At 48.8% G+C, this 14,353-nt stretch overlaps 1 protein-coding gene across 1 annotated transcript; it reads right to left on the minus strand.

Moving 5' to 3' along the window:
* Positions 1–2,042: 2,042 nt before the first annotated feature.
* Positions 2,043–14,144, minus strand: iglon5 (IgLON family member 5). Its single transcript, XM_062466138.1, has 6 exons — positions 13,856–14,144; positions 12,789–12,908; positions 8,499–8,630; positions 8,040–8,160; positions 4,604–4,755; positions 2,043–3,646 (listed from the first exon to the last, which is right to left on the minus strand). Exons 1-6 carry the CDS (start codon positions 14,142–14,144, stop codon positions 3,549–3,551), a joined length of 912 nt encoding a protein of 303 aa, XP_062322122.1. The 3' UTR covers positions 2,043–3,548.
* Between the last annotated feature and the right edge of the window lie 209 nt (positions 14,145–14,353).

Here is a 14,353-nt window from a genome sequence, read left to right on the forward strand (position 1 = left end):
TCTCTCTCCGTTTTGAAGTTGGTTCATGTTCGAATCAATGGTGCATTTATGGAGACACTCAAATCTTGTTTTTTTTGTTTGTACAAATGTACACCCTTCAATCAAATAGTTTAATCCATACCCCCGTCCCCCCACCGTCCCCTTCAAACCCAAACAATAATACAGTTGTATTTTTTTTTCAAAATTCACCCATAAGAGACATTGACGTGCTTTTTTTCAATCCCACATTGAGAAACATGACAGTATGTTATCAATATTTTTCACCTATTTCTTTCTTTTTTTTTCCTTCATCAAGGACAGAGTATGTACATACAGATGATCAATCGAGCTGTGTGCTTACGAGACAGCGAACAAGAGGAACAGACAACTGCGTGAAAGAGAAGATACTGACACAGCTAGAGAAAGAGAGAGAAAGTCAGAGAGAGAGAGAGAGGGGGAGAGAGAGTCAGAGAGACAGAACACAAAAAAGAAGCACTGACCCAATATTCTGCTCTTGTGCTTGAAATTGAACCCACTATTGTCTCCTGAGCAGAAGGCTGGCCATGCAGGCCAGAGGTGCGGCCCCCTACAGGACAGGAGGGCAGGATCCTCCAGCTGGCTGGTCAGAAGGAGGCTCGTGAACCAAAACTAGCTTCTCTGAATCCTATAGCACCTCACTTCCTGTACACAGAATTGTGTGGTTTCATCTCACACAGGTCGTTAGCGTCAACAATCTATGTCTTGTTTTGTTTTGATTACAGCACAGTTGAACCGTATCAGTCCTGTCTTGCACAGTAGAGTAGAGTAGAGTAGACGGTAGAGTTAGGGGGTTATTGCTGGTTTGAAAAAATCAAACAGACATTCGCACGATGAGGCTGACACAGGGCACCGAGACAGAGCAGTTCCTGTGAGGTCACAGGAAGTGAGAGGGATGGCGTGCAGGTGCATTATACTATAGTTTGCATATCGGCACAGCACAGGAGGACAGCATGGTGATGGGGGGAGGGGGGAGACCCTCTTTGAGGTTTGATAAATGTGAGGCGCCAAAGGGATGGTGGAAGATAGGGGAGACAGAGAGGGAGAGGTGTGGGGGAGACAGAGAGGGTGGTGTGGGGGAGACAGAGAGGGAGAGGTGTGGGGGAGACAGAGAGGGAGAGGTGTGGGGGAGACAGAGAGGGAGAGGTGTGGGGGAGACAGAGAGATGTGGGGGAGACAGAGAGGGAGAGGTGTGGGGGAGACAGAGAGGGAGAGGTATGGGGGAGACAGAGAGGGAGAGGTGTGGGGGAGACAGAGAGGGAGAGGTGTGGGGGAGACAGAGAGGGAGAGGTGTGGGGGAGACAGAGAGGGAGAGGTGTGGGGGAGACAGAGAGGGAGAGGTGTGGGGGAGACAGAGAGACGTGGGGGACACAGAGAGGGAGAGGTGTGGGGGAGACAGAGAGACGTGGGGGACACAGAGAGGGAGAGGTGTGGGGGAGACAGAGAGGGAGAGGTGTGGGGGAGACAGAGAGATGTGGGGGAGACAGAGAGGGAGAGGTGTGGGGGAGACAGAGAGACGTGGGGGACACAGAGAGGGAGAGGTGTGGGGGAGACAGAGAGGGAGAGGTGTGGGGGAGACAGAGAGGGAGAGGTGTGGGGGAGACAGAGAGGGAGAGGTGTGGGGGAGACAGAGAGACGTGGGGGACACAGAGAGGGAGAGGTGTGGGGGAGACAGAGAGGGAGAGGTGTGGGGGAGACAGAGAGGGAGAGGTGTGGGGGAGACAGAGAGGGAGAGGTGTGGGGGAGACAGAGAGACGTGGGGGACACAGAGAGGGAGAGGTGTGGGGGAGACAGAGAGGGAGAGGTGTGGGGGAGACAGAGAGGGAGAGGTGTGGGGGAGACAGAGAGATGTGGGGGAGACAGAGAGGGAGAGGTGTTGGGGAGACAGAGAGACGTGGGGGACACAGAGAGGGAGAGGTGTGGGGGAGACAGAGAGGGAGAGGTGTGGGGTAGACAGAGAGGGAGAGGTGTGGGGGAGACAGAGAGGGAGAGGTGTGGGGGAGACAGAGAGGGAGAGGTGTGGGGGAGACAGAGAGGGAGAGGTGTGGGGGAGACAGAGAGACGTGGGGGACACAGAGAGGGAGAGGTGTGGGGGAGACAGAGAGGGAGAGGTGTGGGGGAGACAGAGAGGGAGAGGTGTGGGGGAGACAGAGAGAGAGACTGACAGGTGTGTGTGTGTGGGGGGGGGGTTAGATGCTCCTAACTGAGTTGGGTATAGCTTAGTGTAGAGATACCCCCCCCCCCATTTTGGATCAAAGCATCAGTGAATGATGCATGAAGATGTTTATGGGTTATACAGTTAACACTACATACAAAAGTTAAAAATTAAACTAGTTTTCATCGCCTGCTCCCCTTGATCCACTGTGTCTGTTCAAAGTGTTTTTATAAAGCTTCTCATGGCAAAATAGATCACATCACTTTAAAAACATAATCGTCGTCATCGATGAGCGTTTTTTGTTGTTGTTTTGTACAAAATATTTTCGCACACAAGGCCCATCGTCATCAGCTCTGCTTTTTCATTTTTTTTCTGACATAGAATTAATATTCATATTATTCAAATACCTATGAACGTCATCATCAGTATTATTATCAACACCAAAAAAGTAATAGCAATTAACCTTGCAGAGGGCATCAACACATCGGGGTGGAGTGGGGTCAGGACAGGAACATTTCTAACCGGTACATGCTATCAACAAGCGACGAGGTGGACAGGATCACTGCTCCGGAACAGGAAACCGGAGACCGTGGTGTTTCACAGTCTCTTCCTGGTTTGGCGAACACAGCGTGGGGGGTTATGGGTAATGTAGTTTTGCCGGTCGCTGATGCGGCCGGGGAATGGACTCTGTACTGCATATATATTTACACGAGAGGAGTGGAACACAGATGAGGGGCGGGAGGGGAAGAGGGGAGGAGGCAGGGGGAGCAGCGCACGGCGAGGGGGGTGTTACGTAAGAGTGGGGGGTCAGGGGTCGTCCTCCAGGAGGAGGGGGGGCCCTCACCCCCCACCCTCGTGGGTTGTGACATCATTCATAGCAGCCGTGCCGCGTTGCTCCGTACAAGGTCAGATCACCTATGGGGTTAGGGTCAGAGGTCACAAGGCCAATTGTCCAATCAAAAGGGAGGTCACATGATCATCACTGTCTCACTTTTAGTCATAAACATTGTTACTATTTTATCAGTTATAACTGGCATGTCGTTGAGAGCCCAATTATATTATAATTATCTCAGCTTACGTACCGTAAATATAATCACATTATAGTAATACACAAGCTCTTCATTATTGTTTGTGAGCTCTAGGTTTTAATAAAAACACTATTGACTTTATTATAGTAGCCCTCACTGGCAGCAGGGGAAAGACAAATTAAGGTGAGGGGTTGTCAGAGGGGACAGGGGTCTGGGAGGGGCGGGGGGATTGGGGGGAGGTGGTTGAATGTGATGTGTAAATGGCTCCTTGAATAATGCATAATTATTTTTGTTCACAGTGATGGGTTCGTAATTAAATCATCTTGTTCCTTCCTGGGTGAACGGACACTTCAGGCCCTCAACAGGAGGGTCAGGGCCAGGCACACCCACACAGCCAAGCTCCCACCTGCAGACAGACTCACACCACGCCCATACACTGCTCCTGGTCCTGGAGAGGGGAGAGAGGGGAGGAGGAGGAGGAGAGGGGGGAGGAGGAGAGGGGGGAAGAGGAGAGGGGGGAAGAGGAGAGGGGGGAGAGACAGGAGAGGAAAGAGGATAGAGAGGAGAAGGGAATAGGATTAAAAGATTAAAAGAGGAGGGAGGGAGGCAGGGAGGGAAGGAGGGAGGGAGATTCCATTAGGGAACATTTAGATCCAAGTAGAACTAACATGATGTAGAATCCTCTGTGCTGAGGTTAGGAGGTGAAGAGGAGACTAGGGCACAGGAGAGAAGAAGAGAGATGATGGATGACGTGGGCTTAGAGAGACAGGCAGAGAGAGAGACAGGCAGAGAGAGATGGAGGGATGGAGAGGGGGATAGGAATGAGTCATTTAAGGAACGCTTGCTGGGATAATGGGAGGACAATGAAAGAGGAGGACGAGTGAGACACTTAGGATGGTAATGTGAGAGAGAGAAGGAGGGAGGGAGGGAGGGGGAAAGAGAGAGAGAGAGGGAGGGAACAGGCTGAGGGTTGGAAGGAGAGAGGAAGGCGGAGGGAGGAATGGTGGGAGGGAGGAGAGAGAGAGAGAGAGAGAGAGAGAGAGAGAGAGAGAGAGAGAGAGAGAGAGAGAGAGAGAGAGAGAGAGAGAGAAAGGGAGAGGGAACAGGCCGAGGGTTGGAAGGAGAGAGGGAGAAGGCAGAGGGAGGGAGGGAGGGTGGGAGGGAGGGAGTGGGATAAGGAGGGACGGAGGGAAGGTGACAGAGAAGGGCTCACTGGGGAGGGTTAATGTCATCTGGGAGGATAGAGACTTCCTGAGTAAAAGAAAGGAGAGAGAGAGGTATGAGAGAGGATAGGGATAGAGACAGAGAGACAGAGTGCATGCTGACATTTGTGATAGCGTGTGTAAGGTAGCTGTGGTGTGCTTGAACTACCTGTGGGGTGTGTGTGTGTGTGTGTGTAACTCACGGAACAGCAGCATGCTGGCATTATCAGCCCCCAGGCGGTTGGAGGCAAAGCAGGTGTAGTTGCCGAAGTGCTTGTCCGTCACGTTGGTGAACAGAAGCAGAGAGCGAGTCTTTTCATTCTTGATCCTCAATGTGTTGTCACTCTCTACCGGTCTGCAGGGGGACACGCATGAGACACACACACATATATATGAGAGGCCGTATAGGCCTTAATTCATACTTGATCTCACATACACGCCATGACCTCACATATATACCATCATACTCTCACATATATACCATTATACTCTCACATATACACCATTATACTCTCACATACACGCCATGACCTCACATATATACCATTATACTCTCACATATATACCATTATACTCTCACATATATACCATTATACTCTCACATATACACCATTATACTCTCACATACACGCCATGACCTCACATATATACCATTATACTCTCACATATATACCATTATACTCTCACGTATATACCATTATACTTTCACATATATACCATTATACTCTCACATATACACCATTATACTCTCACATATACACCATTATACTCTCACATATATACCATTATACTCTCACATATATACCATTATACTCTCACATATATACCATTATACTCTCACATATACACCATTATACTCTCACATATACACCATTATACTCTCACATATACATCATTATACTCTCACATATATACCATTATACTCTCACATATATACCATTATACTCTCACATATACACCATTATACTCTCACATATACCCCATTATACTCTCACATATACACCATTATACTCTCACATATACATCATTATACTCTCACATATACACCATTATACTCTTGCACATAAACTGGCATACTCTCTTACACACACAAAAATACCGTCTTATATGCACCATCATACTAAAGTATGACAATATATGTAAGAGACAAATAGTATGTGTGAAACAGAATGTTACTATATGCAAGAGAATAACAGGATGTGTAAGAGAGAATACTTATCTATGTGAGAGAGAATACTTGTCTATGTGAGAGAGAATACTTGTTTATGTGAGAGAGAATACTTGTCTATATGAGAGAGAATACTTGTCTATGTGAGAGAGAATACTTGTCTATGTGAGAGAGAATACTTGTCTATGTGAGAGAGAATACTTGTCTATATGAGAGAGAATACTTGTCTATGTGAGAGAGAATACTTGTCTATGTGAGAGAGAATACTTGTCTATGTGAGAGAGTTTGATTGAAACGGAAGGCAGTTTGATTGAAAAGGAAGTAGTACTGAATTCTCAGTTCCTGATTGGCTTACACATGAAGAAGGATTTGGGGTAGATGTAGCTAACGCCCACCTTCCCTATCAAGACGAGACTGAATGACATGACAAGATGGATTCATCAATAACATTTTGCATACTCCAAATCCTAAGGCGTCATTGTCAGAAATGTTGTATCAAGGACGACAGCCATACGCGGGGGCTGTTTCTAACGCTAACGTTGACAATGAAATGCGCCGGCTCTTCAGACCTGGATCAGGTGCATCAAGGAGCGGCAGCAGCACTCTGTCAGGAGCTCGTCTTAATGCCAGCCAAGTGATGGCGCAATCCCAATATCAAACTCCGCAGTATTTCGGTTAAGACTCCTGACAGAGTGCTGCTGCCGCTCCGTGATGCACCTGATCCAGGTCTGAAGAGCCGGCGCATTTCATCGTTAGCGTTAGAAATAGCCACTGTGGATGGCTGTCGTCTTTGATTCCAACATTTCTGACAACGATTCAAGCAAATCCACTAAAAAACTCAAATGTAGAATTCCATAGTTGTTTAGGAAGCTATACCGACCCCCACTACTTGAGTCAAAAGTCCTAGATCAGTTTTTCAATTGATGAAACAAACTATCATTTAAATTAAAGCCAATGCCTGTGTGAATACCGTCCCGTGGCACTGGGGTTTTAACCGTTGACGTCTTTAATTAGCCGAGTGGTCTTTACACCCTTGGCTATTAACCTAAACTTCAATGCCACAAACTGAACTTGATGTCAATCTGTTCACAACATTTTCCAGTTGGGACTTTTAAGATCCTATTTGAGTGTAGGCCCCTATGCCCGATGAGTGCCCGCACCCATTCACTGCAACGAAAGCTTCATGGATCCGACTCGGAATCTGAGTTTAGAGACGCTTGACAAAAAAAATTGTTTGGCGTGTGGTGCGTTTTGGAATTGTTAATGTGATGTGTTCCCATCGTATTTAAGTTTACAAAGAAGAGGTTTGTTAATGTGACTGTATACATATCTCACTCGTACTGGCTAATCAGCTAACATGTTAAAGTAGCCTAGTATACATCCAAAGTCGCTGTCGTGAAACTAGCCTCATTTTCACAAAAGGCTTCGAGGTCAAATTAAAAACCTTTAAAAACGTCTACATTTAGCAAATATTATTGTGCACAAGTATTTTAGTATAGTTAATATGTAATTTTATTCCATAATTTCCCCAGGAATAACTGTAAAAACGTAATTCAGGAACGGGTCTGTCCTCCCTACAATAACGCCGCAGCATTTGGAGTATAAAATGTTAATAAAATGTTAATAAAATGTTATTAATGAGTCCAATGGCTTCATTAAGCCGCCCACTCTCTGCCATCTTATCATGTCACTCAGTCTCGTCTTGATAGGGAAGGTGGGCGTTAGCTACATCTACCCCAAATCCTTCTTCATGTGTAAGCCAATCAGGAACTGAGAATTCAGTACTACTTCCTTTTCAATCAAACTGCCTTCCGTTTCAATCAAACTCTCTCACATAGAGTATTCTCTCTTACACATCCTGTTATTCTCTTACATATAATAACTTTCTGTTTCACACATACTATTTGTCTCTTACATATATTGTCATACTTTATTATGATGGTGCATATAAGACGGTATTTTTGTGTGTGTAAGAGAGTATGCCAGTTTATGTGCAAGAGTATAATGGTGTATATGTGAGAGTATAATGGTGTATATGTGAGAGTATAATGGTGTATATGTGAGAGTATAATGGTGTATATGTGAGTGTATAATAGTGTATATGTGAGAGTATAATGGTATGTATGTGAGAGTATAATGGTATACATGTGAGAGTATAATGGTATATATGTGAGAGTATAATGGTGTATATGTGAGAGAATAATGGTATATATGTGAAAGTATAATGGTATATATGTGAGGTCATGGCGTGTATGTGAGAGTATAATGGTGTATATGTGAGAGTATAATGGTATATACGTGAGAGTATAATGGTATATATGTGAGAGTATAATGGTATATATGTGAGGTCATGGCATGTATGTGAGACCAAGTATGAATTATGGCCTATACGGCCTCTCATACATATACACACACATATATATACACAGACACAAACATACATATACACATACACATACACAAAGACACACCTGCGGTCGTCTCTGTACCACTCAAACAGGACGGCAGGAACAGCCATGGCCTCACAACGCAGGATGGCCGTCTTCCCCAGCTGGGCGGGCATGTTCTTCACATCTGTTATCAGGGGCGGGTCTGGGGGGGAGGGGGAGAGGGGGGGGGGAAGGGAGAGAGGGAGGGGAAGAGGGGACGGAGGGAGGGGGATGGAGCGAGAGAGAGAGAAAGAGGGAAGGGGGGATGGAGGGAGAGGGGGGAGATGAAGGTGCTGTTGAGCTAGCTCTCCTCTCAAACAGGTCAACTGCTCAGATCTCAGCTCACATGTGTGCATACATACACAATCATTCATATTCATACAGTATTAGCATCACATTATCTCCCTGTGAGAGTGTTGTATTAGCCACCTGTGTGTGTGAGGAGGAGAGGGAAAGGGGTGTGTGTGTGTGTGTGTGTGAGAGAGGAGGAACAGCACTCACAGTTGACCACCACCTTGACCTTGTGCTTGCTGGGAGGGGCCACAGCGTTGTTGGTCACACACTCGTACTCGCCTGCCTGCTGCCTCTTGATCTCCGTGATGTCCAGGAACTCCCCCTCATTCATCAGGCCGGCTGGGGGCCCACAACACCAGTTACCACAGCTCTGAGAGTGGGTGTGAGAGTGTGTGTGTGTGTTTGAGTGATTGTGTGTGTATGTGTGTGAAAGGTCTGTGGCAAGGAGAAAGGAGGGGAGGGGAGAGGAGAGGAGAAAGGAGAGGAGAAAGGAAAGGAGAGGAGAGGAGAAAGGAGGGGAGGGGAGAAGAGAGGAGAAAGGAGGGGAGGGCAGAGGAGAAAGGAGAGGAGAGAAAGGAGGGGAGGGGAGAGGAGAGGAGAAAGGAGAGGAGAAAGGAGGGGAGGGGAGAAGAGAGGAGAAAGGAGGGGAGAGGAGAAAGGAGAGGAGAGGAGAAAGGAGGGGAGAGGAGAGAGGAGAGGAGAAAGGAGGGGAGGGGAGAGGAGAAAAGAGAGGAGAAAGGAGAGGAGAAAGGAGGGGAGGGGAGAGGAGAAAAGAGAGGAGAAAGGAGAGGAGAAAGGAGGGGAGGGGAGAGGAGAAAGGAGAGGAGAGGAGAAAGGAGGGGAGAGGAGAAAGGAGAGGAGAAAGGAGGGGAGGGGAGAGGAGAAATGAGAGGAGAGGAGAAAGGAGAGGAGAAAGGAGAGGAGAAAGGAAGGGAGGGGAGAAAGGAGAGGAGAAAGGAGGGGAGGGGAGAGGAGAAAGGAGAGGAGAGGAGAAAGGAGAGGAGAAAGGAGAGGAGAAAGGAGAGGAGAAAGGAGGGGAGAGGAGAGAGGAGAAAGGAGAGGAGAGGAGAAAGGAGAGGAGGGGAGAGGAGAAAGGAGAGGAGAAAGGAGAGGAGAAAGGAGAGGAGAAAGGAGGGGAGAGGAGAGAGGAGAAAGGAGAGGAGAGGAGAAAGGAGAGGAGGGGAGAGGAGAAAGGAGAGGAGAAAGTAGGGGAGGGGAGAGGAGAAAGGAGAGGAGAGGAGAAAGGAGGGGAGGGGAGAGGAGAAAGGAGAGGAGAGGAGAGGAGAAAGGAGGGGAGGGGAGAAAGGAGAGGAGAGGAGAGGAGAAAGGAGGGGAGAGGAGAAAGGAGAGGAGAGGAGAAAGGAGGGGAGGGAAGAGGAGAAAGGAGGGGAGGCCCATTCCTCCCTCCCTCCCTGGGAGACTTCTGCTCTCCACTAAGAGAAGAAGATGTGTTAGTTGGTGTTGACACACTCCCCAGCGCCATGGAAACAGAATGATCCTGTCTGGCACAATCCAGCCCACAACTCTTCTTGTGATACACTGAGGGCCTCATGTACGTACATTTGCAAACGTAGCGTTATTAGCACCATGGCCAACCCGCAGATTGCGCACGCTGTGATACTTCAGTTTACGTCGTATTTATGAAATCTGCAAGTCATCGGGTAATCAGCGCCTGTCTCTGCCCACTATACCGTAAATTGCGAGCATTTAAACGCGCCATTGAATGGGCTTCCTCTCTTTCTATCATGGATCAGCCACCAAAGTCAAAACAGCGATGACTGTTTGAAGTGATCCTGATGCCAATATTTATAATGTAGCGAGGAGTTTAACAACTGCTGGAATGGAATGTGAACGCTGAGTCGGAGATTCGATGTCATCTTTGATTTCTTCCAGTAACTGTATTATTGCATGGCTGCTTAATCTGTAACGCGTAAGGATTTCGTGTTCACTCAACTCAAAAAGTGTGATCCTTGTGTCAAGATCCTTTGGCCTATGTCTTCGTCTTGCTCGGGTTACGGCTCCCATTTCACCAGGAGGCATATGCGCATTCTGGTTTACACCTGCTTTTATCAGGTGGAGAATTTTCACCGCAAAATAGAGGTGTACTTTCAAAGGTGGTTTTTGTACACACCGCGGAATACATAATTAGGCGCACTTTACGCATCCCCTCCCATCTCTTTATGGGAAACTCCCACTTTCCCCTTGACCCTTCCGTGAATGCATATGCATGACACAGAAAAGCGCAATGAGCCATTTTCAGTTCCCGCGACAGGCAGTCTGTGCTTTTACCTCAGTGCGGCATGTTTGTACATACCTCGCCATGCTTTTACGCGCAAATTGCAAAACAAATACGCCTGAAGTGGGCACAAAAGCATTAGTACATGAGGCCCTGAGAGAGGAGAGAGAGAAAGCTCCAGACAGCTGTACCCTAGCCCTAGTCTAACCCTAACCCTGGTCTAAACCTGGTCTAACCCTAAGCCTGGCCTAACCCTAGTCTAACCCTAACCCTGGTCTAACCCTAACCCTGGCCTAACCCTAGTCTAACCCTACTGTAACCCTAACCCTGGTGTAACCCTAACCCTGATGTAACCCTAACCCTGGTCTCCAGAATCATGAAGTGTTTCTCACGTGTGCTAGGGTTATACATGCTACACCATCTTCTCACTAACACAGTTAGGGTTATACATGCTACACCATCTTCTCACTAACACAGTTAGGGTTATACATGCTACATGCTACACCATCTCCTCGCTAACACAGAAGCACAACGCTAAAACTACATCTCTTTTCCTGCTCTTAAAGACCCCAGAGCAACACTCACACACACACACGCTAGCACACACACTCACACACACACACACACGCTAGCACACACACTCACATAAACACACTTACATAAGCATACATTACATAAACATGCACACGCAAATAAACAGGCAAACACATGCATGGGTGTAAGCTGACAATAGACACTTAACGGCAGGATGAATCCTGTCAGAGATTATTGAAGATTATTCTAATTTAATATTATACAGGAAGTTTACTATACAGGAGGATTATCTGCATGGCTACTGAACTGGGGAGCATTGTAATTTGTAGTGGCAACAACAAGTGGATAAAGGCTGGATGAAGAGGGGATGAGGGCAGGGTGATGGAGGGATGAGGGTGAGGATGAGGGGTGGATGAGGGCAGGGAGATGGAGGGATGAGGGTGAGGATGTGAGGATGAGGGGTGGATGAGGGCAGGGAGATGGAGGGATGAGGGTGAGGATGAGAGGATGAGGGGTGGATGAGGGCAGGGAGATGGAGGGATGAGGATGAGAGGATGAGGGGTGGATGAGGGCAGGGTGATGGAGGGATGAGGGTGAGGATGAGAGGATGAGGGCTGTTTCCCCTGCCTGCCCCAACAGGGTCTAACAGCTCTACCATGTTATTCACACATTCTATTAGGCATGAAGGCATGAGCTCACAGCCTCCAGTGACAGCTCCCTTCACACCTCTGCCTGCACACACACACACACACACACACACACACACACATACACACACACACACACAAACACACACACAAACACAGAGAGACAGACACACATACACAGACAGACACACACACACAGATACAAACAGACACACACACAGGCACACACACACACACACAAACACAGACACACATACACACATACTTACACTCACACACACACACACAGATACAAACAGACACACACACAGACATACCAATGCACACACAGACACACACACACAGGAGAAAGAGATTAAACTGATTGCAATAACAATTTCTGCTGGAGAAGGAATAAAATAGATAAAGAGATAGAGAGAGAGGGATGGGGGAGAGAAAAGGGATGGGATGGAGAGCGATAGTGAGAGAGAGAGAGAGCAGGATGGGGAGAGAGGAAGAGAGAGAGAGACAGGGAGAGCAGGATGGGGAGAGGGGAGAGATGGGGAGAGAGAAAGAGAGAGAGAGAGAGAGAGAGAGGGGGGGAGAGAGAGGGAGATGAGGAGAGAGAGAGGGATGGGGAGGAGGGATGGGGAGAGAGAGAGGGATGGGGAGAGAGGGGGAGAGAGAGAGGGATGGGGGGAGAGAGGGGAATGGGGGGCTCCAGATGTGTGTGATGATAGCTAAGTGGGAGGCTTTTGTGCACTTTTATTTACAGCAGCTGTGTGATGTACTGTGTCACTGCACAGACCCCCCCCCCCCACACACACACACACTCACACACACTCACACACACACACATGCACACACACACACAAACCACCATCCTACTCCCTTCGCTCCACTGCTCCTCTGGGAACACACACAAACTCACACACATGCACACACACACATGCACATACACACACAAACACCCACTCACTCATTCAAGAGAGAGGAGAGGAGGAAAGAAAAGGAGAGGACAGAAGAAGAGAGGAGGAGGAGAGTGAGTGTGTGTGTGAGAGTGTGAGTGGGTGTCTGTGAGCGAGAGTGTGTGTGTCTTACACTTCTGCTCCTTCCAGGTGATGGTGGGCTCTGGTCGACCCACGGCCAGGCAGAACAAGCCCACGTTCTCCCCCTCGCTCACCGAGACGTCCTTCGATACGTTCACAATTCTGGCCGGCACTGAGGAGGCACACACACACCCACACACACCAGCGTGTCTTTAGGACTGTGTGTCTGGAACTAGGTGTCTGTCATGTCTCTGGTACATTACAGAATGTTTCATCTTGCTGACTCATAGATAAATATGGTTTGAATCTGTTTCAGAACAATCTTTGTGTTTTCATCATCATAATACCCCCCCCCCCCCATCTACTGCATTTGTGCTAGCACTATGTATAACAGTTACATAGATAACAACATAGGCCTTGAATTTAAATGGGCCATTATGGACGTTTTTAATGAGCTGGGAGGGGAGTTTAGGGTCTGGCCAAGCCCTCCCAGAGAAGTAGAGTTGGGGGCGCAGGGAGCACATCCTGGTTCTCACATGTGTGTGTGTGTGTGGGGGGGGGGGGCATGTAATTATTATATTTGATACCGTACTAAGACAGGAATTGGGGGCAATCTGGAATCAAGGAGGGAGGAGGTGTTCTGAACCTTCTGGTGCCTCTATCCCCGACGCACACGTGACTGACTCAACATCCCTCCCACGTCGCTCACGTTGCCCGTTACCTTGGAGACAGTCCCCGCCCTGGTCCTCTGCTGTGTTGTCAGTTATCCAGCCAGCCAGGCAGCTTGACAAGCCCCGCCCCCGGCCTCCTCATCCCCCCACTCCCACTACTACCATCTGTTTACACACCCCCATACTAACCCTAACCCTCCTCTTCCTGGCTGCCCTCCCCCTTCCTCCCCCTCCTCAGCCTTCCTCCCTTCCCTTCCCTCCAACTCCCTCCCCCTCCTCCCCCTCCATCCCTCCCTCCCCCTCCCTCCATCCCTCCCCCTCCTCACCCTCCCTTCCCCCCCCCCCTCCTCCCCCTCCATCCCTCCCCCTCCTCACCCTCCCTCCCCCCCCCCCCCCCCCTCCTCCCCCTCCATCCCTCCCCCTCCCTCCCTCCCCTCCCCCTTCTCACCCTGCACGATGAGGTAGACCAGGGAGAGGCGGGGCTTGTTGTTTGCCTGGAAGCTGCATGTGTAGATCCCTTCGTCGGCCACCGCCACCTTCTCCACCTGGATGGAGAAGTCGCTGCTGTTGCTGTTCAGCAGCGTCACACGCTTGTCCAGAGACCACTTGTCTGTTCCAGCAAACAGGATGTTGGAGCGGTTCATCCACGCCTTGTGGGTCACTTCCTCGTTAATCTTACACCTGGGAAGAAGGGGGGTAGGATTTACCCCCAACTCTGACCCCTGACCTTTACACATACAGAACATAGCCCTGACCTCTGACCCTCACACAGACATAACACAATCCTAACCTTGATCCCTGACCCTTACACATTTTTATCACACCAACCCAACATCAGCACCTGGCAGGGGTCCATGATGCAGGTAGTGTGGGGAGACAGTGTCCATGGTACAGGTAGTGTGGGGAGACAGTGTCCATGGTGCAGGTAGTGTGGGGAGACAGTGTC

The sequence above is a fragment of the Osmerus eperlanus genome, chromosome 7 (assembly GCF_963692335.1).
Source record: "Osmerus eperlanus chromosome 7, fOsmEpe2.1, whole genome shotgun sequence".
Taxonomy (NCBI): Eukaryota; Metazoa; Chordata; class Actinopteri; order Osmeriformes; family Osmeridae; genus Osmerus; species Osmerus eperlanus.

Coding starts and splice junctions, on each gene's coding strand:
- iglon5 (XM_062466138.1), bottom strand. CDS start 14,144: ATGTGTAAAGGTCAGGGGTCAGAGTTGGGGGTAAATCCTACCCCCCTT. Junction 12,909..13,855: donor GGTCTACCTCATCGTGCAGG/GTGAGAAGGGGG, acceptor GTGCCTCCTCAG/TGCCGGCCAGAATTGTGAAC. Junction 8,161..8,498: donor GGTCAAGGTGGTGGTCAACT/GTGAGTGCTGTT, acceptor CCTCCCCCCCAG/ACCCGCCCCTGATAACAGAT.